The following is a 22,711-nucleotide window of genomic DNA, read 5'->3' as shown; positions in this document are numbered from 1 at the left end:
TGTGCTGAGTGAACGGCAGTATTGAATGGAGTGAATGTCCAGATCATGAGTGGACACTGGTGTTTGTGGGTGCAGGACGGCCGGTGAGTCCGTTCAGTGGGGGTTGTCGTCACGCTGTCACCAGGCTGTAGACCTGATAACGGCTGTGAAAAGCAGACACATTTCTGTGTCCCCCCCTACTTGAGCTCTGAATGGTGGTCAGCAGCCAGCCACCTCCCTCTGTCTACATGTCTTAAGGTTGTTTACCCCTCACCTCGTGCACTGCCCCACAACAGTGGCCTGGTCTGACTGAGTGACAGTGTTAGTGAGTCAGGGAGGGAAAGTGGAGTTCCATTGTGTGGAATTTGCTGCAGTCAGGCTTTGTGAGGCGCTCAGTCTCTGCAGCATTATGGAATGCAAAGCCAGAAATCCCCAAAGCTTTGCTCATTTGCACAGGGAGATTGGGCCCAAGATAGTTGTTGAAAGGAACTCTACTGGCCCCTTCCTGTGCCCATCCAGTTCAGGACAGCTGGTGAATTTGGGGAGCACTGTTTCACATTTCTTTTAAATTAGTTCCTGAAAATGTATCTTAAATAAACGCTGAACGCTGGTTATTTTAAACCTGGGCCTTATTTTACTTGTCATATTGGCTAAAGGCTTGTGATGAAAGTTCAAAGCTTACTGCACTGCAATGACATGGGTGTACAGGGATACTGTTCTTCATGCAGGGCCAAGACAACTTCTAACAAATGAACACAAAAAACACATGAAGAGCATGAAGCACATATTGTGAGCACAATTTTTCTGTTTGTCATAAGATTTTATTGCTGCTCTTTTATTGTCTGATTTTATTAGTTCTATATGTCCATAAAGCACTTTGTACAGTGTTTTATAAAGTTTTTTGTTACATTCATAGAAATCATACAAACCATCAGCAAAAAAAAAACTGTAGTAGTAGTTACACATTTAATATTAGAGATGTTTTCGGCAGCTTCACTAACTTTCACCTTGTGTCCTGAATTGTGGAATTCAGTACAAGAAGTAACAAGCGCCACGCTAGCAGCTCTGTGAGGCTGCATGGAGGCACAGTGGTACTTTGAGTTAAAATCATGGCTGTAGTAAAGAGCTTGATACGGCACAGCCTCTCTGCCTTGCTGCCAATTTGTCCCACAATTTGTGGCCATCAGCGGTTTTGCCTCCCCTGTGGTCCAAAAACCATTTTCCTCATAGTCCTCCACCTTGGTATTATGAAGTTTTAATTCATAAAGGTTTTATGTTTGTAAAATGTGTCCAGAGCCCAGAAAAGTTTTTTTTTTATGTGCATGACATCATCTATCTACCCATCTAAGTGCATGGGCCTAGCAGGAACATGCGGGCGAGGCATGTGCAGTCAGTGGGCCACACAATGCTGAAACTAACCCTCACGCTAGAAAACTTAATGCTCTACTTCCTCAGTGAGCAACTTTAATTCAATTTAATAGGCACAATGGTGACAATTGTAACATGCTGATGTTGAGTAGATGTTATGTTTACCATCTTAGTTTAAGGTGTTAGCATGCTAACATTTGCTAATTAGCAAATTGGGATTAATCCTCTGGGCAACATGGATGTCTGGTTATTCAAGTGTATAGTAGTTGATGTATTTTTATTGCAGTCTGGATCAAAGTGGTGGACTGACCTTGCCATCCTTAGAACTATGCTGCTAGCATGGCAAATAAATGTGAGTCCAGTCCACTGATGCCGGCAGTCCAGTGCATTTAAGTTCACAATGATAGTGATAGTCTGTGATATGGCCTTAAGGAGAGAGAAGACCAATGGCTAGTAAGCAAGCTAAAGAAGGGACTGTTGTATCTATATGACATTGTAATTAATGACAAAAGGATATTTAAGTTATGTGACTGTTACTGTGTTAAAATGGATGATGTCAGTGACAAAACTATGAACTATGAAAAGGCTCAGGATGACAATAACTGGAGTTGTTCATGTTTGATGGTGTCTGACATATGGAGCTATATGCTGAGAAAAGATGATATTAACCTGCTTAAGAAGAATCTTTGATGCATCAACATAAATCTGCGTGAGATGCCCAGACACTGATCATTTACAGCTGTCTCTGAGCAAACCTAGATGAGACAGTGGTTAAGGAAATCTTACAAGACAGTTTATGTTCAGTAGTTCCGGTGATTGTTACCCTAGTTGTGTGTACTGTATGTGCACTACTCCTTCCAGCTGTCTTTGGTCAGGTTTCTGTTCTAGTAGTGACTTCTCTCTCATGACTTCTAGTTTACTTGCCATCTAAAAAAATGTGCTCGAAAATGAGTTCCCCTTGTATTCATTTTATTTGTATGACTCTTAGCCGTATGTAGTTGTCTAAATACTTCTGGCACTGTGGGGTTCGATAGGCTCTCGCTGTGCACTAGTGCTCCCTTGACAAGACACAAATCCTTGTCATTTTTACACAGGATGTGTTTAGTAGAGAACCATCGCAGCCATGTTTGGAGATCCTGGTTCACTGTTCTTCCAACCAAGCAAGAAGCCAGCCATGTTCTTGTTTAACTAAGAATGACTCACGCGCATTCGAGAGTCCTTGGCAAGCCCACTTGGGCATGTGTCACAAAGCCAAACGACTCCTCTGACTAGAGAGAGAGAGAGAGAGAGGGAGAGAGAGAGAGAGAGAGAGAGGAGAGAGAGAGAGAGGAGAGGTCCACACATGGCACTCAGATGCGAGTAGAATTGGGCAGCAGCCAGCTTCACTCGTCGTTCTGGCTCAGACAAGAATTTACAGAAACCTCTTCTGAAATTTTCCTTGCAGCTATAGTCCACATTTGCACAGCTCAGCATCATATGATCTTTGTTTTCTCTTTGAATACACAGAACCGTTCAAACTCAACACATGCTAAATGCCACGGTCGAAGATATGCACACCAGCGGCAGCGGCAGATATGTTTTCTCATTAGTGCTGCGAGGGCGGTTAATTATTTAGCAAGTACACTCCAGTTTGCATGTCACTTATTTTCACACAATCATTTCTGAGCAGTAACACAACTTGTACATCAGAGCAACAGTCTGACAGCACAGCTACACACTCTCATAACACACTGATTCAGCACAACAGTCAGCATCTACAGACATGTGCCAGCTACAGTGTACACACTCAGCACTTTCAAACACAAGATTTGTTTGTGATTTTTGTCTTTATCAATGAATTCAAGAACTTTGCACACACTGAATGTCGCATGTGTACCGGCGCTGCCTTCTCTTTTTGATTATATTATTATTCAGCCATTATGTGCAGGATTTGGCGGACACATGTTGTTGTCGAAAGCATGTTTTGCATCTGACCGGTTCACTGTGCTACAGCAGAGCAACTAGCCACAGATTCACTGCTTTCTGCTGCAGCTTTTCCATCAGCTCTCTCCTCAGTACCATCACAGTTTTGTTGCTAGATGGTCAGAGGGAGTTCACATCACTTGTGCTGTGTCCATATAGTTGAGCAGCATCATTAACCCGTGTGGCACAGATAAGTAACAAAATACAAAAATGAAAACATGTAGAGCAGTGAATGATTAAATAGACCAGACATAGGCTAAATATGGCCAGCCTTTACAATCACAGATCATTAACCAGAGAAGAAGATGACAGGAGCTTGGCAGTGCCACACAGAGTTAAAGCTCTTGACTTAAGAGCAACATTGAACTATTTTACAGGCTTTACTGGCCTGCCAAGAATAGGATCCTGATAAAACAGTGAATCTTTTCAATTATTTTAAAATTCAATTTACATCAATGATTAAATGACAAAATGTTACAATACAAAGTACTGACTATTAGTACAGCTTAAATACAGACATGCTAGTATTTATTTTGGCCTCTAAAATTATGAATTGATTAACCTGTTGTCCAACATTCAAACTCTCATGTCTGTTGGGATAAAGTCTCGGTGGGGAAGTTTGTTATGGAAACCAGTAGACATATGAGGGATGGAGTTCTTATCACGCAGGCTATTTGCTCAGACTGGATAGGTTACATACTGGACCCAGTAACAGCCCAGCATCAGGTCCCCTAGTGTTGTGATTGACATCACTGTATCAGCATCAGTGTGTGTCAGACCTGCCTGCTCAGGAGACACATGGTTGACAGAAGACTTTTACAAGGATTATCATTTAAAACATTCACCTTAAAGTTCAAAATACCATTAGCAGCATTAAATGCAGGCCTCCCAGAGCTTTTGGGAGGTGAACTTGCTCTGTGTTCATGTTGTTTTGTGTTGACTTCAGTCTGTACTGAGCTCAACTGCTGTGGAAGTAGAGCTGAGTAGAGTAGAGGCATGTTAAATGTAATTTTCCTGTATGGAGCAGAGTAAGTGTGTCCCTGAATCACCTCTGTGCACTCACTGGACCTGTACTTTCATCTCAGACACAGTGTGCCCAAAACACTGCAGGCAGATTGTTAGCATTGTCTACTCTAAATAGGTCATTCTAATTATCTTTTGAGAAATGTAAGTCTTGAGTTTAGTTTATGCCAAAGAGCTGCAGTGCAATCAAAGGAGCTTAATGGTAAAATCATGCATTCAGTCTCCTAAAAAGTACAGTACAAAAGTCTCTAGAAGTAGATCCCTGGGCTAGTTTTTCATTAAAAAATCATTTTCTCTTTGTCTGTGGGCTTTGTTCTTATCAGCATGGCATGTTAAATTGTGGGCCTGCCATCCTGTGTGGATAGATGACAAATTTCTTTGTTTTCAAAAAGAAATTAAATGATCTTTTGTTCTGCCCTCACAGTATCAGTGCTATTGTTGTCAAATTCCCATGGCTCCCTCATTAGTGAGCCAGGGAAGCTGTTCACTTTCAGGCTTTTTGTTTAGACAAACTCAGAATAGTCTGTCAGCCCCTCTGCAGGGTTGTTAGCCTTGCTGTTTTATAACTCCCTCTGGCGCGTTGCCATCAAAACACATTAATGGGAGCTAACAGACTCATTTAATAAGTCCCGGAACAAATATCATAAAACATTCAAGCAGACTGTGCTCATTTTTGATGACAACATCCCAGCATTCTCCGGTCCCTCAATGAACTATTTGCTGAAGAATGTCTCACAGACGTCTTGTTTACTAGATGTCCTCTGTGCTTCTTCCTGTATTTTTTCCCTTTGTGGACTGACTCCTCCCCTGCTTTTTTCTCGTTCTCTGACGACAAACCATCACAAAGCAGCTTTACAGAGCATCTCGCTCCTCTGACAAATTGTAATCACTTCCTGTTTAATTGTTGTGAAGTTGTTGTTGATGTTTGCTCTCATGATTGCAGAAGGAGCACTACTGCTAGTGTAGATCTTGTGAATTAGTATAGTGAAACAGATGAAGTGGGGTCAGTGCAGATGCGTCACAGAAACAAATGACATTATCAGGGTATTGATGGATAGGCAGGGTCAGGTTCTGGCCCACACACACACACACAAAGTTTTTATTAACTGATCTGACAGACAACACAACCACTCAGAAAAACACACAGTACTGCTCAGAGTGCCATTCAGTCTCACTCACTGCAAGCCTGAGAGCACACAGGATACAGTATATCAGTACTGATGTCATCAGCTCCAGTACTTCCAGTACTCGCTGGTCATCTGAGCCGCACCTCCCCTTCATCAAGAGCTGATGCTTTAAACACACCCAGCTGCTACAGACAACACTGTGCTTGACCTTATTTAGCCTTCTTTTCAAAAAACACCATGAAAGTGCATGTACACATACACACACACACACACACACACACACACACAAACACAGCAAAAATAACATATCCACCAGCAAGGGCAAATAGTTCAGTGAACTACTCACATTCACCCACACAGCTCAGGGTAAATACTGTATCTTAAGAGGGTTTGAATAAGAGACATTTACTTTAAAGCTGTATTTGCTCATCCATTAACCTATAGAGAGTATATTACGTCCAAGTTCAAGATAAAGCTTCGTATGAATCCCGAGAACGAGCACGCAGCTTCATCTTTCCTCCAGACGTCCCTCAGCAGGAATCAGAAGCGCTGAACCATTGCTTTCATGCCTGCATATCAGATGGGTGCTGCTTGAACCAGCACGTAGCCCTGCGCTAATGCTCCCCTCATGCCTTCATCCCTCAGAGCTGGAGGCAGGTATGCAGGACAGCCCCTGCCTCAGCATGCCTGCGTAGTGCACTCTGCACCCTGGGCCCGTTGCCTGGAGAGAGATGTTTTCCTAAGGGTGCAGCACCTCTTCACCTAGCAGTGATCCCTACTCTTCACACAGAAGACCCTCACCTCTATTCAGTGTATTTGACAGTTCATTTAATGAGCGCTCCACATGCATCAAACCCTAATGAGCTTTTTGTTGTTTGGTTAGTAGTTCAGAAGCTGTTGAGTCATTTAAATGTAAAGTCTTATCTTGACATTAAGACGTTTTCTCACCTACTTAAGGCGGTGCCAGAAACAACAATATCACCATAGCTGGAGGACGTTCCACACAAAGCATGTCAGTTACAAAAAAGCTCTTTGACTGGATTCTTGCACTAGCTTACAGTCTATATGAAAGGAAGTCAGCATATGAAAAAGTTGGACTCACTCTGATTGGATCCATATGCGAGGGATTTTATAGAGCGAGTGACCCATAAACATTTCACTGGCTATGAAATCAGTTGATTTTGTTATTTGGCCCACATTTTTTTTTACAGAAATATAAGAACACAAAAAGTCAAGAATGTATAGCTTTATGGCTCTTTGCCTGTTGTACATATAGGGAAACGGACAACATGAATAGCTCAGCTAGTGCAGCAGCTAAATTAAATGTGGCTGCTCGGGACGGACTTCAAAGCATGAAAGTTTGTGTTAGATATCATGGAAGAGAAAAGGATGCTAACGCTAACATCCTCATCACCCTGGCGCCTTGACAGTTTTGCATAATCAGTGAAGTATGTTATGTCTGTGTCACCCAGTCTCAGAGTATTTACTTTTTAAGGTCATTGGCTAAGAAGAATGCTGGTAGAGAGTGTAAACTGTTATTGGGAGGGTTGAGCCTTCTAGAGGGGAAAGGTTGATGTAGTTCTTCCTTTCCTCAGTGCTGTGGTAAATCTGCTTTGTGGTTCCACCCTAATGCTCTCTTCATCTCTTTGTCTGGAGGTGTTTTCAACAGGCTTTTCTCCCAGAACACCATGCTGGGTCAAATAATGCTCAGCTGTCTAGTATGGTTGTTGTTGGTTAAAGCAACCACTAAAGACCATAAATGAGTGTAGATGTGAATGTTTTCAGGAATAGTGGGGGACTAATACAGTGTTCCTCAAACATAACATAATTGTTCAGATGAGATGTTCAAATTTCACATAAGTCGTCTCTCTGTGGCTGGTAATGCCACATGTGGTTAAGAATGATTTCACCTTCACAGTGCTAATTGCAGCATTACAGTCTTTAAGCTTGTCACTTTCACGGCACTCTAAGTCATTGGCTGTAAGGCCCAGGAGTGATTAGTGTCATGTGAAGCTATACTGTTATCATCACACAGCCTCTTTAAATTAGAAAGTAAAAGGAGAGAGATAGTGAAACCTGCTGACTAGCCTTGTGATTGTTATCTTTGGGGCAAGTGTTATATAAATCTACCCTCATGATTAAAGCTTGACAAAGGCATTCTTGTGAGATGAGTAATGTGTTCAATTATCCTTGGGGATTATTACATGAAGGCTGTGCTGTGTGCTGTGAGTTCATACAGATGTGTGTTGCCTGCTTTCTACACTTTAAGATATCTTCCAGTTAATGTATATATGCAGCTAGTGTACATGTCATTGATGTACTTAATCATATCTTTTCCTGAATATAAATGTCTTTCTTTCTGCTCTACAGTGACCTGAGGTTCAACAAAATCAAGGATTTACAACCCGGCTCCTTTAGACGATTAAAGAACCTCAACACACTGTAAGTCTTTGTCTCCACTCAGCATGCATAATAGTGAACCTTTTATACTACATCATATCCTGTTTTTGTTATGAGATTGTTCCAAAATAAAATCCAGCTTGTGAAAGAGTAATATCACCATGTAGGTAAGAACTTTCAAGGTTTCAGCAAGGCTTCAACAAGACTGCTATTCACAAATTAATCAGGCCCATTTCCTTAAAACAGCATTCTACTGAATGATTGTCACTTCCCTAGAAAGTCCTGTTGTATTACACAAACACGGGCAAACGCTTGCTCTGTTCTGCTGTGGTTTCACACATGTAGGTCAGCTCGTAATCTGTGAGGAATTTATTTTTCCACTTCCACCCACAGGGCTATTTATCATATGTCCAGTCTGCTAGATGGTACATTGCTAAGCTAATAAAGTGTTCTTCATGGGTAAAATATTAGTTTAGCAACCTTCTTTACTTTGTCTTGATATGTATGCATTCTTTAACGTGGAGTATCTTGATATACCCACACTTTAGACTGTTCAGCTGACTGCCATCATAAATCAAACATACCTGACCTCTCTCAAATATTTGCAAACATTACTGAGATGCCTGCTCTTCATGCTGAGGAGTAAGGTAGAGATATGCAAAGAAGGGAGTTAGCATGATGCTAAAAGTGAAGCTGTCTAGATTCTGATCCAGTCATATATCCATGATAGTTAATAAACATGAGAATATGTGCAGGGCACAGACACAGTGGCTTAGATTGCATTTCAAAGTGAAGAAAAGTCCCGTAAGGCAGAAGAAAATCCCAGCTTTTCCTATCAGCCAGCCAGCCATGAGGCCTGTTGAGGCTTTATATCCTGAACAGCTCTTTATGGTTTCAGGCTCCAGTTCCTGAACAGTTCCTCCAGACTGAACAATAACACATCCTAAAGTATATCAGTCTTTGAACTACAGAGACATGTCCAATATTACTGTTGTACAGACAAAAATATTTCTGTAATGTCCGTTGGAAAGGATAGCCATTTGTCTTCTCTTGAGTTAGCCACAGATAAACTTTCACTTTCTAACATATGTACAATCAACATCAAAAGTTCTTATTGTTTTGCATTTGTGTTGGGTTCAATGAGGCAGTACTCCAAAAGAGGAAACAAGTGATCACACACCAAATGACATTTTAAATCACAGTCCTTGTGATTTCAAACTGCAGAACTTGTGTGAACAAGGTGAGCAGATGATGTTAAGAACTCCTCTATATCTTTAAAGAGGGGTCAACTGATGAAAACAACTCTGAATGACACTATACTGCATCCTGTCTTAATATACATGGCATAATCCACTCAGAAATAACCAAGAACAAGTGTACTGTTTATAACCTCAAAATAACCTATGTTTCCTTCACAGCCTCCTAAACAACAATCATATACGAAGGATCCCCAGGGGGGCATTTGAAGACCTGGAAAACCTCAAATATCTGTAAGTTGCCCTCGTGTCAATCTCCTATTGCCTGTGAGGTCAAGTGATAGATTTTGAGACAGCGAGGAACTATTTTTGTCCTGTCAGGACAAACAGGCAAAATGCCACTGTTGAAGTGATTTAGTCAACAGAAGAGGAGGCGTGATAACATATATATCTTTTCTTTTCACAAAAACAACATATTGACTGTAAAAGCGGAAGACAGCTGACGTCGCTAGACTGCTTAGTCAGTAAAAAAACATCAATGCAGTTTACGGAAAATGCGTCAATGACTCCCTTTGTCTGATCCTTTGTACTTATGTGTCTGGAAGTCTTGACCTGGAGGCGGTGTGCAGAGGTGGTTTTAAGGCGTATGTAGCTTCAGGCTTTCTGTGGGTTTGCTCCCTTTGTTAGTCACTGACCTCAGTTGTGGTGAGAGCACTGTCTGTGCTTCCAGATAGACACCGTCTCATCTCCCCACTCAGTAAGTACAGTACTCTAACACTGGAGCAAAACCTGAAGTTAATGAAGGGCACACTTAATCTGCTTTTTATTTTTTTTTGTTTGTGTTTGGTGCACATTTTGAGACTAAATATGACGTCATGTTTTATGCTGTCTCAAGTTGTCTGCATTAGGCTGATAACAGCAAAATATATCAGCAAGAACTACTGATAAAGACCTGTGTGTCCGGGGAAGAATATCACTGGCCAGATAGTATGTTGTACGAGCTCTGCACACTTGATACAAGATCATACACATCAGCTCCACTCAGCAAGGCAGAGGGAAGGGAGGATAAACGGATGTACCCGTTTTTTCTTTTTCTTTCTTTTCAGCTCACTGACCCTCAAACACAAACGTAAACATTCTGTCCCGGCATACGTCCCCGCTCTTCACGCTGTAATTAAACGCTGTAGCCATTTACGGACTGTTTTAATTATAGAGCCCCTCTCTCTTTAAAGCAGAGTCAATCTAAAGCCTGTACCATAGCCCCGACCTTTGTGATTAGGGTAAAGTGTCCCCCCCCAAACTTCCCCCTTCCTGCTGATTCAGTCTTCTATAGCTGGGGGCTAGATTGTATCTCCCGCCTCACCTCTTCACTTCCTTTGGACCCCAGTTAAGTCGACTCCCTGTCATCTTTCATGTCCTCCTAACTTAATAGCCAGACGGCTGTCTATACAACAGCCCCCCCCTCTCCCACGACCAACTCCATAAACAAGTCAAACAGAGGTCACAGAGCCTGTTTGTGGGAAACTTTTACTGTTTATTTGATCCCTTTTCAATTTGTCAATCCATCTAATCGGGCATCAGTGTATTTCTTATAGAAGCACAGATCTACTTGCATCAAAGTACATTAATGCAAGTTTTTTTTCTGTAGTACATAATGTGCCTTTCCCTAGTGCACGTATGTATAGCTTTGGGTTTTTTTAAGGGTTTAATATAGATAATTTGGTAGTGCAGCAGTCAGGGAAAAGCCTCCTGTGTCCTAAACCACAGTAACAGGAACTGTTTTCTAATGTGTAGTTCTGACAAAACATTTGTCTTCTTAATGGCAGGTTATTTAATCACTGCTGAAGGATATTTGGTCAGTGAAGTAAAGCCCCTTGAGATTTGAGTACGAAACATCCGAATCCAGTTTCCCATGTAAACCTCCACACAAAGCATGTGCACACACACACACACACACACACCCACACACAAGGCTGCAGTCACTTGTGTTTCACATTCAGCCTGAGGGGGAGTTCTTGAAAGTGAAGCCAAACTTTAAGTCAGTTACCCATTGACAAGTGTTACAGCAATGCCTCTGGTTGCTGCATTGTCACTAAATTATCATCATGGTTTTTTTGCAGAATTGCTCTGTATGGAAATGTAAAAACAATGGATTTGGTCATTTCTTAGTAGAAAGTCATCTGACACATGTATGAAGGCTCTATCATTTCTCAATGAATGTCACTATCTCAGGTTTGGCTTTTAGCTCAATCTGACTATCACACGACATACGATACAGTTGTTTATTTTTTTTTTGCATGCACCTTTCATCTTCACTGGTAAGAAACTTGATAGCATTGACACAGACAAGCTCAAGTGATGAAAAGGGCACGCAGTGATAAAAAGAAGATGTTTATTTTTCCATGAATTGCGTCACATGGGCTGTGGGGAGATCTGTATCTCTCATCATGTTTCATTATGAGTGCGATGGTGGAAAGTGTAACACATAGATAGGAGATGAAAGGACAGCCAGCTGTAAGCCATCGCTTCTTCTAGCATTACATTTCTGTGACATGTATAATGTAGGGAGAACATGCACACATCCAGGGTGTTTGTCTTTCAGTGTGCTAAAATACCATGTTGAACTTGTACCGGCTGCACATTAGTTCAGTCTGTTTCAAGTTCAAATGTGGAAATCACTGAGAAAAGCAAAGACATATGGAGAAAAGATCTGACACACAAGGAAACATATTTACTGGTTGTCTATTGATTGAAAGCTTTTTATCTGATGCACACACCATCTTAACAGCTGTGCTTTTCTTTTTTTCCCGAGGTGTGCAAGTATCAAATCTTTGAGTGTTTAATTTGAGTCTTAATGAGTTGTGTTAACTACATAACTATAATTAGATGATGTCCATGAAGCAGGGTAGTGTACTTTATACATTTCAACATTTCTGTCTATAATAAACATATAGTACAAGAAGTAGCATGACAACATGAATATCACTTTAAAATGACAATACTGGGAAAAAAAACGGACTTATTTGGTCAGATCCTCTCTGTTTTCTTTCATAATAACCAGGCAGAATTCAGATGATCCTGTGTGAGTGTGTGTGTGTTACTAATGTAACTGATTATCTCTCCTTTCAGCTATTTGTACAAGAATGAAATCCAATCAATTGACAGACAAGCATTTATGGGGCTTGTCTCTCTTGAACAACTGTAAGTGACCAACCTCCTCCCTCGTCCACCTTTTCCTTCTGCTCGCCCTGCTGCTTCTCCTCCACCTACTGTCTCTCCGTCTGTAAAATACCTCCACCTCCCTTTCCCAAAGAGCTGCTATTCATGAAACCTGGTAAGGTCTACATGCTCATGATTTATAAGCTAAGTCATATGATGTAATAGTGCCAGGCATGCTGTTATGAAAGCCATATGACAGGGCTATGTAGGCCTTACACAGGTATCATGATAGCTCTGTTAGTAAGTTATTTTTCATTACAGTGACACTCTCCCCCTCCACACCCCTTTGTGCGCCCCTCTATCCACTTTTCCACCGCCACCATGCATGCCGTGTGTGCACCCACCCTTGTATGCCGCGCTGACCCCCTCTGACCCCTTTGCATGAGTCGCATGTCTTGTCGTCACGACGACAGATATGCACCGCCCTCATGCGAAGCTTAAAGCATGGTATCTAGCTCTGTGCTGATAATAGTGCCGGCTGTGTCGTGCTGTAGACACAACTTCTGCTCCAGAGCAAAGCTTGACTTGCATTGTGTTTATCCTGCTACTGAAGAGGCAACTCTCCTGCTCCAATTTACTGTAATCTGCACTAAGTGTTTATTTGTCAGAAACCTGCGGTGCATTATGAATGTTTAGTCTGTGTGATAAAATTCTACTGCTTCCTGTAAGTCATGACACTCAGAAACATATTAGTTCCTTGCTGCTTTTATAAAACACTCTGCCTCTACTTTTGCATGTTTGACAAGAAAAACACATTACAAATTGTTGATCAATGTTATAAATATGAATTGTTTTTTCAGACAAGTGATTGAATTTCCTTGTCTACTATTAGCAGAAATGATCCCTGTGGTGTCTCAATAAGCCAGTTCTTATTGTATTATATCATTACCAATATGGCTGACATGCACCTTTTCCTTAGAAAATGAGGCTGTCTGTACTCGGTGACTTGCTGGACCTCACTTGAACTGTATTAACAGAGAACAAATGACTAATTCACCAAGTAAAACCAGCTCCAACATCAGGCTCCATGCCTGACAGCTGTTTTGAATGTTGTTACATTAATGAAGGGTTTTATAAGTTGGTGACAAGTTCTGAGCCAGATTGCATACACTTTACTAGTTCTTCTACATCTCCACTGGGCAACAGATGCCAAAGCCTGAACTCAAACACTTCTTAGGGGGAGATAAACTGCTCCAAACCTTGCACCTACATTCATCCCCATATGACCCACTGCCATTCATCTGTTGGTGTTTTATCATCAGTCAGTGGGTTTGTCAGTGAGCATAGATTGATCACACATCACAGCTTTATGGTAAAACAATGGTGCGAAACATGAATGCAAGGCCCACTGTCTTCTAGCCATCTTTACGTAGTTAACACCGTTCATCTCGGTGCTATCTAATCTTGTGACAGCTATAAAGGATCACAAATAGTTTGAAAGTGTAATGATATGAATGGTGTGGGATCATCCTAGAGGGGGGATTAAGTGGCTCTGAGATGAGTTTACTGTTGGCACCATGAAACCTTTCTGTCTTTCGCTGGTCTGGACTGTGTTGTGTTTTTCTGTTCTGGCCCCTCTGCAACACATAGTTTAGGCAACACCCAAAGACATAATGTTGGATGTCCAGTACAGCTTGTAAAACAGCAAAGCACATGAGATACAATAACGGACAAAAGTGAAACGGATTTACGTGTGTGGAAGACATCTAAAGCAATACTGCATTTGATTTGTATTCTGCATAATTCAGTGTCTTTTGTGTCTGTCTGTTTTACTGCTGCAGCTGCTTTGGCTGTTGCTTTCCCCCTTTTAAATAAGCAGATACCCAATTGAATCCTTACAGTTGTTACCATACAGCCATCAGGTGGATTTCATTTGCCTAACCTTTTATTTGTTTGCATATGGTTTGATTTATGTGTTCTCAGCTCAAAGGCTTTTGGGGGGCATAAATGCTGTTTGCATTCCATGAGATAATGGTTGTACTTGCTCTTCACCTGTGGGCAACCTCATTTCAAACTCAGCCTTCAGCCATAGATGTTCAGGCCCTGTATATCAACTGTCTAATATGAATGTTTGATCTGCAAATTCCTCCAGTCTGTCTACATTCATCTTATCACATTTTCTAAAAGTGTTACTTCAGTAATATGAAGTGCCAGGGATGGACATGTGAACAGGGAGGACAGGGGAACACCTACTAGGACACTGAAATGACATGTACTCAGACAGAGAGCCCTAATCTAATAAGCTTTGTGTGCAAATTGTTCTTCTCCAGATATCTGCACTTCAACAACATCGAGTCTTTGGAACCAGAATCCTTCACTCACCTACCAAAGTTGGAACGACTGTAAGTTCATCCTGTCTGGCCTTTCGCCCAAGATTGCTTAAATGTACACAGTTCACACACAATCTGAAAAAAATCTTTCTCAGAAGGAAGAATAATTTCCCAACTTGAATTTTCTCACATAGATCAGATCCACCGGTTGAACTGGACTGAGCAGGACACTTGATAGAAACCAGAAAACAGTAACTAGCATGATGTACTTGGCATGGAATGAAGTGTCAACCCAGGCAGGTCCAGACCTTCGCTTAGCATGATGTTGGATTGACCTGCAGAATGCAGCTATAATTCAATACAGCCACTGAGGCTTAGTTGGTTTGTCCTTGCTTCAAAATACAGTAATGAAAGCAGATTGTAGGGGTTGATCCCTGACTAATATTTAGTCCCCATGAGGTTAATTTTGTTGATCTTGTTAGAGCTGTGAGATTATATAAGTGTTCTTTCACTCTGTAGTTTATTTGTTAAACATACCACTGGAGTTCAGTTGTTTAATGGACCTACAATATGTCAGGAAATGTATTGGGATGCATTTTTGTCCATTTTTTTTTCTTTACACTGCTTCCAAAAATACTCACTTTGGGACAATCAGTCAGAGAAAAAGAAACCGGGGGAACTGGATGAGATCACAACGTTCGAGTCAGTCCTGGATTGGACCGAGGATTGAGAACACATCTTGGTCTCATTAAACACAGAGCTGAGCTAATTGCAACCACAGATAGGAGTGTCACTCTTAACAGACTGTTCATCAAAGATTACTGGTGACATACCATAGAAATATCCATCAATAACATTGTAATGGATTCCACCAATTATCCTAACTGTAACGGTTACCCTGCATAATCTGCATACGGTTATCTTAATGTGACAACTTTATATCACATTCAGTTCCAATGTTCCCATAATATCAAAGTGAAAACATCTTTATCTCTTTTAAGTACTCAACTTTTTGCTTCACTAAACATCTAAATGTACAGTATGTTTGTAAATTTAAAACTGTGGTTGTCTTGCACACAGATGACTATGATGTTTTTTTTATGTAGCCTGTTAGTCCCTAGCATTGCCTGTGAACTCTCTGGATCTGAACTTTGCTGTCAGCATGCAGATGTGATGTCGCCTCTGCCTCTCAACCTCTCAACCAGATGTCGAAATCCTGTTAAATTCCTGTTTCATTGTCCCTGTTTATGGGTCAGTGGCTGCCCAGTTTATCCATACTCCCCAGTCTCTGGAGAGGGTGAGGAAAAGGAGGGACACCTGCAAAAAAATGAGGAACAAGGCGGGAAGGAATTCCCAGGTGCACACTCTGAGTGGCTTGTTGGGGAATATCTCCATGGTCACGGTCAAAGCAATCACTTTGGCAAAGTGGCTACAGAACATATCTGTACTACTGTTTCCTACAGGCAAGGATGGAAGATAAAGAGCTGCATATCAGATGATCCTGAGTTATGTTTTTTAAGTTATTTAAAATTAGTGGATACTTTTGGAGATATGTTTTTGGTTGGAAGCTTCTATAAACAGGAAAATGTTTTGGATATCTGCTTTAAGCCAAGGAACACAAGTCTCAGAGGTCCCATTGCAGAACTGTCATGTCTGGGAAGATGATCATATTTCTCTCCCCATTTGGAATATGGAATTTGATATTAACAAGGGCCACATATATCTGCTATTATTAGTATGGAAAATTAACTTCAAAAAGGTTATTTCTGAAAAATGTTTATTCATTCAAATAAACACATACACAGCCCTCATGCTCAGCCATTACTGGACTTAAATTAAGTGAGTCTTTGGACATATTTTTGATTGTGTCACTTATTTATAAACACTGATAAATCATCTCATCGAAGTTTTCTCTCTCACTCAGGTTTTTGCACAACAACAGAATCACCCAGCTAGTCCCAGGAACCTTCTCTCATCTTCAGGCCATGAAGCGATTGTAAGTGGAAAAGTTTCCTAACAACCACTGAAACAGCTGTGTGAGAATGCATGTCGGTATCAATTTCTGTAGTTTACCCCCATGACACCCAGCATCAACTGGGGCCTGTTTGTCAGTTAAACGCCATGTTAACCACACTACACTGTTCTCACGCTTCTTTGGCTGCAAGATGATTTCTATTTCAAAGCTCACAGCCCAGTCCTTCTCATAGTTTTGCTATTCTCTCTTTGAGTCATTTGCAGTCGAGATTGGAAGGGACTGCGCGGGGTGGGCAATGAAGAGAAAAGCAGAGAAGATAAAAAATTATGCTCTCTATTTTGTATAAGAGATGCTATACTGAAATGTGAATATTTGGGGTCTTACAACACGAAGCCACTATCTTTTAATACAGCTTCAACCTCTGTCTTCCTCAAGCCAGCACACAGTGAAGAATAATCAAAGGTTTGGCCTCGTACCATTATTCTCTCCCATCTTGTCTCAGCCGTGAATTACCTTTTAGTATTTGTTAGATCCTGGGCCAGCGTGCTTAAAAAGAGATTCCAAGAGAAATTGCAGTAGACCGACATTGACTTCACCATGGCATTCAGTGTTGGAGGATACTTAAGTGTATAAATGATCAGTTTAGCCTTAAAAGGCTGAGTGTGACTGAGAATCTAATTTGTTCATAAAGCACTTTTCTTCTAAACTATTAACAAAGAGAGCTTCACAAATAGCCTCACCAATGTTAAACATTGCCAGTTACATTTTTTTCTGAAAGGCATGTCACAGATAATGGACATGTTGTGGTAGAGCTGAAAGCTGGATCAGTTACCAGAAGACGAAGCCAAGCGGAGAGATAGTTTCCCACGGCAGGAAAACAGTTTCTTCCAATATGGCCCTGCTTAGCCCCACTGTTTGGATTGAGCTGGGCTCGGCCTGCCCATGCCAGACCAGTTTTAGTTCATAAACCACCAGAGAGGACTTACACAACACTGCTGCATACACAACCCCACAGTTACACGTACTCTTTGACCAGCGTAGAACTAAATGCCCCTTCTTTGTCTCTGTGTCTGTGCATGTTGTGTGTTAAGGCGACTGGATTCCAATTCATTAAACTGTGACTGTGAGCTGCTGTGGCTGGCTGACCTGCTGAAGCAGTACGCTGAATCGGGCAATGCCCAGGCTGCTGCCACCTGCGACTACCCCAGCCGTCTGCAGGGAAGATCGGTGGCAACACTCACTGCTGAGGAGCTCAACTGTGGTACGGAGAGAAAAACCAGACTTCGCAAGGCGCATGAAACTTCTGGAACATCATGGAATGTTTCTTGGCACATTTCAACACAGCAACAGTCATGTACTTAGATTATAGACTTAGAGTTCTTTATTTGTAAGTTCTGTCTTGTCCTGCCAAGTTGATACCGTTAATGTTGTAGCAGCACATTAAAGTTCCACAGAGATTATCAGTCTAATTTCCACTACAGCTGGGCTTAATGTGGAGAAGGGACAATACAACGGAACAGCTGAAAAAAGTCTTAAAATACATTGTTCAGTATAACAAAAGCTGATCAGTTTACATAAAAAAACCCTTATATTCTCCAGCTCTGCACACTAATCTTATTATATCTGACTTAGTTCTTGAAAGCCACATTATTGAAACCTTATTGAGTTTTTCAGTAGGTCTACTTTTGAAACTGAGAGGAACACACACGTGGGCAAGCATACATTAAGCCATATACATGCAGTATGGTTGTAGAGCAACATGCGTGTGATTTCCATGTGCCTATTTGTTTACACACTCTCCTAACTTAAACCAAAACTCAGTCCTCCAGCCTTCCTGCCTGCAAATAGCAGGTATGCTCAGTCACCCTGTCTCACACATACACCCACACACACACACAGGTGTATCCTCCCTTTGTGTCTGGAGTCTGCAGGCACCCAGCTGTTTCACTCTTCATACACCACCCACTGTGTCTCTGGTCTTAGTAAAACGTCAGTCAGGACCCCTCAGTTTGGCCTGTGATCTCTTCAGTATCGACCACCAGCAGCTGGTTAGTTCTTCTAGAACTGACGCTGCTGTTTTTGTTTGTGTGCGCATGTATGAATGGGAGGTATGGTGTGATGGAGAGACCTACAGACTTTGTCATTAATGTGAAGAAAGTATCTTTTATGTAATTGTTGGGTGCTAAAATTTTCTTCTGACGGGCTGATACAGTTCTGGACTAAAACGAATTTTGATTGACTGCAGCTTTGATGTGTATAAAACAGGAAAGTACAAACTTTTTCAAGCATTGAGAGAGTGATGGTTTTATATTCAAAAGACACATTTTGGGTCAGGTATCACTTGCAATCTTTGCAAGCCAAAGGGAAATATGCTTAAGCATAGTGTGTATTGATCATTTTTAACACTGCAAGTAGAAAAGAAAGTCCACATTTTACTGTAAGTCTATGTGGCTGATTTCCAGTTGGTTTCAATAACAGCTCCTGTAGCAGTAAATCCAAGTGTCTCAGCTCTGTGTTTCCTCCAGCTCCCACTGAATACTGAAGTCTGAGCCAGGCAGGCAGGCTAGTTGGCAGCTGACTGTAACCCAACCACATCTAAATCTCAGCAGCTAATTTGATGGCCCCAACTTGCCCATTCTTGCTCAATGTAAACCCCCCACTCCCCCACTCCATCTGTCTACATAGCAAGGCACCAGGGGAAGAATGTCTGCTTAAAAACATGGTGGAAGTCATTCCACACCTCCCTCCCTCCCTCCCTCCCTCCTTATTCCCCCTCTTTTCCCCTGTAAACGGGGCGGAACAATTCACGGCGGGTTGAACAGCTGTCAAAACAGCAGCCCTCCTTGAGATGAAGTGCCACCTCCCTGCACATCTGGTATCTGATGAGCCACACTTGCCTCCTCATCGGGCCACGATAAAGGCTGGGTTACCACAAACAGGATTTCCAACCCACTGAAATTAGCAGCCCCAGTGTTAATATAGACTAATTGTGGGGTGAGATTTTCAGTCTGAATTTCAGACGCCTCTTATGAGTTTGGGTTTAGCTTACCTGCTGGTGCTGCACAGATTTATCACTATCCCATGGATGTTAGCAGAGTGCAGAGCACCATTTGAAAGAGTACGTCTGAAATGTGTTTATCACACTGAGAGTGTGGGGCAGAGGCCACAGGGAGAGTGTGTGCTGCCTGTTGGCAGGTGAGTGTGAGAGCTTGTCTTTTCTGCTGGGCCAGAGGTTAAATTAATGTGCACGGTGTTTTGGGAGCTGGCATAGTCATGTTCTTGCCTCCATATCTGTGTGTGTCAATACAATACACACACACTTATGAGTGTAAGAACAATAAGTAGACACCACTTACCACACTTAGCAAAGTCAGTTCCTTGTACTGGAGACAGTTTGAATGATTATTTCTAGAAGGACTTGTGTTTGCACACTCGGTGAGTATCTGCCTGGACATTATGACTGGCTCGGCCTTGTCACTCAGCCAGCAGCCTTGGAAAAAATAGACATTTTGACTAGAGGCTTGGTTCAACAGACAGTGATTGGTGCAGGATGTAGGCATATACTGTACATATAGACATGCATTTACACCTGTATATAATTGTCTTCCAATCCTCCTATCTGGCTTTCTCTCCAGAGGTACCCAGGATTACCTCTGAGCCTCAGGATGTTGATGTCACATCAGGGAACACTGTCTACTTCACCTGCAGGGCTGAAGGCAATCCTAAACCACAGATCATCTGGCTCAGGAACAAGTAAGACACTCACTGTTAGGACCATGTTACCCTAGTAACCAAAGACTTGAGTGACTGTTTTTAACTTGTTCCAGTTGATTTAATCAACATGGTTATATCCCATAGTTTATATCCCAAAGGAATAAACAAAAGTCACCGAGTTCTGACATCGCCGTTCCCATTACAACACTGTTGAGGTTATGCCAATAATTACACAATGATCACAAAGATTTTTATAATGATAATGCAGAATTGTAGACAAGTACAGAATGTGAATACACGCTGCATACATGATGTTTATGTCTGTGTTACCCTGGCAGCAACGCTCTAAACATGCGGGATGACAGTCGTCTGAACCTGTTGGAGGACGGGACACTGATGATTCAGGACACCAGAGAGACAGACCAGGGAGTCTACCAGTGCATGGCCAGGAACGTGGCTGGGGAGGTCAAGACCTCACAGGTCACACTGCGATATTTCGGAGCTCCCTGTAAGTGGCTGCTTTTATTCTCTGAAGATCATAGACAGCCTATTAACTACTAAAGCTGCATTATGTAGTAATTTGAGCTATGGCCAGCAATAGAAAGACTACCAGAATATCTTACTGAAGTGCTATTACTTAAAATAAATTTCACTGAAGTAAAAGTAAAATTACTTTTGTAAAAATATATTTGTATGAAAATAAAAGTAAATCATAGGTCAGTTAAACAGTACTTTGTAAAATACTTATTTTTCAGTCGGCACTCTTATCAATCTAATCTACTGCACTCGTCAACTTCATATGTTTTAACATGGAACATTGGAAAATACTGCTGACACATTCAGTTTGACAGGAGTAAATAAGAGCAGGATAAGGCGTCCTGTGTACGTGTGTTCTCCTTTTGTCATTGTGTGTAATATTATGCACATTGGATAGTAGGGGGTTATCATCACTATCCGACTACGTACGTGACCAGACACATGATGTAATCTCTGTCTGTTATGAGGGGAAACTGTAGAGCAAGGTGTCTGCACTGTGAGTAGCGCTGAGGTTACCTCCAGAGTTCAGCAGGTCAAATAACTGGGATGTCCCACTGAGCTGTGAGCAAAGCCTGCTGGCTTTCATGGGAAAATTTCCCTGCCCACACACACACACACACACACACACACACACACTCACACACACACACACAAAAGTACATTCAGTCCTGTCTGTTGCTCTTCCTTTATATCTTCTGTTCTGTCTGATAACATACAGACACACTTAAACAGCACTCACACATCAGTCAGTCATAGTACCAATAACTTACTGTGGTAGATTAACATGACTGTCTCTAGATGACCCGAGGGGGTCATCACTGGGGTGATGGGTGGCCCTGGTGACGACCTCATGTTAAGTAACGGTTTCTAAGAGCAGATGTTGTGCATTTCCTGTCTCTGTGTGATTGTAAACACTAGGCCCCCTCGCTGTGTACATATTTCCTCTGACTCATCTGTAATCACTGGCCAAATATGGACAGGACTCGACCACGTTCTGTGATCCACATAGGAAGTTGTTTTAGCAGTAGTCATAGTGGCATTATAGACAGAAATATACAGAGATGATCTTTGTGAATGAAGTGATGTTCCACATGCACGTCTCTCAACAGCTGATCATTTTGCCAACCTTTATTTAGGTCATGACTAGTCTCCCAATACCCTGAAGTTACTCAAACCAGACAGCCAGATGAAAAATGTTATCACCTCTCACCTTATTAATCTTACCCCATTCCCATGTTCTCCCCTCTCCCTCCTACTCCTCCAGCACGGCCAAGTTTTGTGATCCAGCCCCAGAACACAGAGGTGCTGGTAGGAGAGAGTGTGACCCTGGAGTGCAGTGCCACAGGTCAACCACAGCCCCGGGTCTCCTGGACTAAGGGAGACCGGACACCCTTACCCAGCGATGCTCGCATCAACATCACCCCCTCCGGAGGCCTTTATATCCAGAATGTGGTCCAGGCTGATGGGGGACAGTATACCTGTTTCGCTTCCAATAACGTCGATACCATACACGCTACAGCTTATATCATCGTACAAGGTAGAATCCATCTGAATCTATTTTTCTCTGTTTTGTGAATGATTATAAATGGATTTTCCAGGGCTGTAGTCGATTAGTTGGTCAATATGCTCTCATCCCACCAAATTCTCATCAAGCGAATAATTGCCGTGTTACTTTCATAAGGAGAAAAGTGCTACATCGACAGCCTTCCAGGATTAATCCATTATTTCCTGCAGGGGGAGGGACAGACTCACCAGTTCCCTGTGTTTTCAGAACTTTTAACTCGCCCAACCTAATGGAGACAGCTAGGTCTAACTGTACTCAACATTTACTGAGCGTTTACTGAATCAGTGTTTCTCCTAAAATTATAACAACAAGAACTCCCACCAGCCAAAGAAATATTTTTTAATGTGAAAAATAACACCAAATATCCATTCATTTGG

General features: G+C 41.8%; 1 protein-coding gene across 5 annotated transcripts in view; it reads left to right on the top strand.

Moving 5' to 3' along the window:
- Window positions 1–22,711, top strand: part of LOC121880577 (peroxidasin) — a 56,272-nt gene that overhangs the window by 5,308 nt on the left and 28,253 nt on the right. For 3 of the 5 annotated variants that reach the window (XM_042387869.1, XM_042387865.1, XM_042387867.1), the window contains exons 2-10: window positions 7,830–7,901; window positions 9,278–9,349; window positions 12,185–12,256; window positions 14,545–14,616; window positions 16,469–16,540; window positions 17,611–17,780; window positions 20,155–20,272; window positions 20,572–20,741; window positions 22,035–22,307. In XM_042387869.1, the coding sequence (XP_042243803.1) occupies window positions 12,231–12,256; window positions 14,545–14,616; window positions 16,469–16,540; window positions 17,611–17,780; window positions 20,155–20,272; window positions 20,572–20,741; window positions 22,035–22,307 (901 nt within the window). In that variant the 5' untranslated portion in view covers window positions 7,830–7,901; window positions 9,278–9,349; window positions 12,185–12,230. Of the gene's footprint in view, window positions 1–7,829; window positions 7,902–9,277; window positions 9,350–12,184; window positions 12,257–14,544; window positions 14,617–14,738; window positions 15,902–16,468; window positions 16,541–17,610; window positions 17,781–20,154; window positions 20,273–20,571; window positions 20,742–22,034; window positions 22,308–22,711 lie in introns of those variants that run through there. The other 2 variants (XM_042387866.1, XM_042387868.1) reach the window with 2 other exon arrangements.

The sequence above is a fragment of the Thunnus maccoyii genome, chromosome 16 (assembly GCF_910596095.1).
Source record: "Thunnus maccoyii chromosome 16, fThuMac1.1, whole genome shotgun sequence".
Taxonomy (NCBI): Eukaryota; Metazoa; Chordata; class Actinopteri; order Scombriformes; family Scombridae; genus Thunnus; species Thunnus maccoyii.
This window is presented reverse-complemented; position numbering and strand designations above follow the sequence as displayed.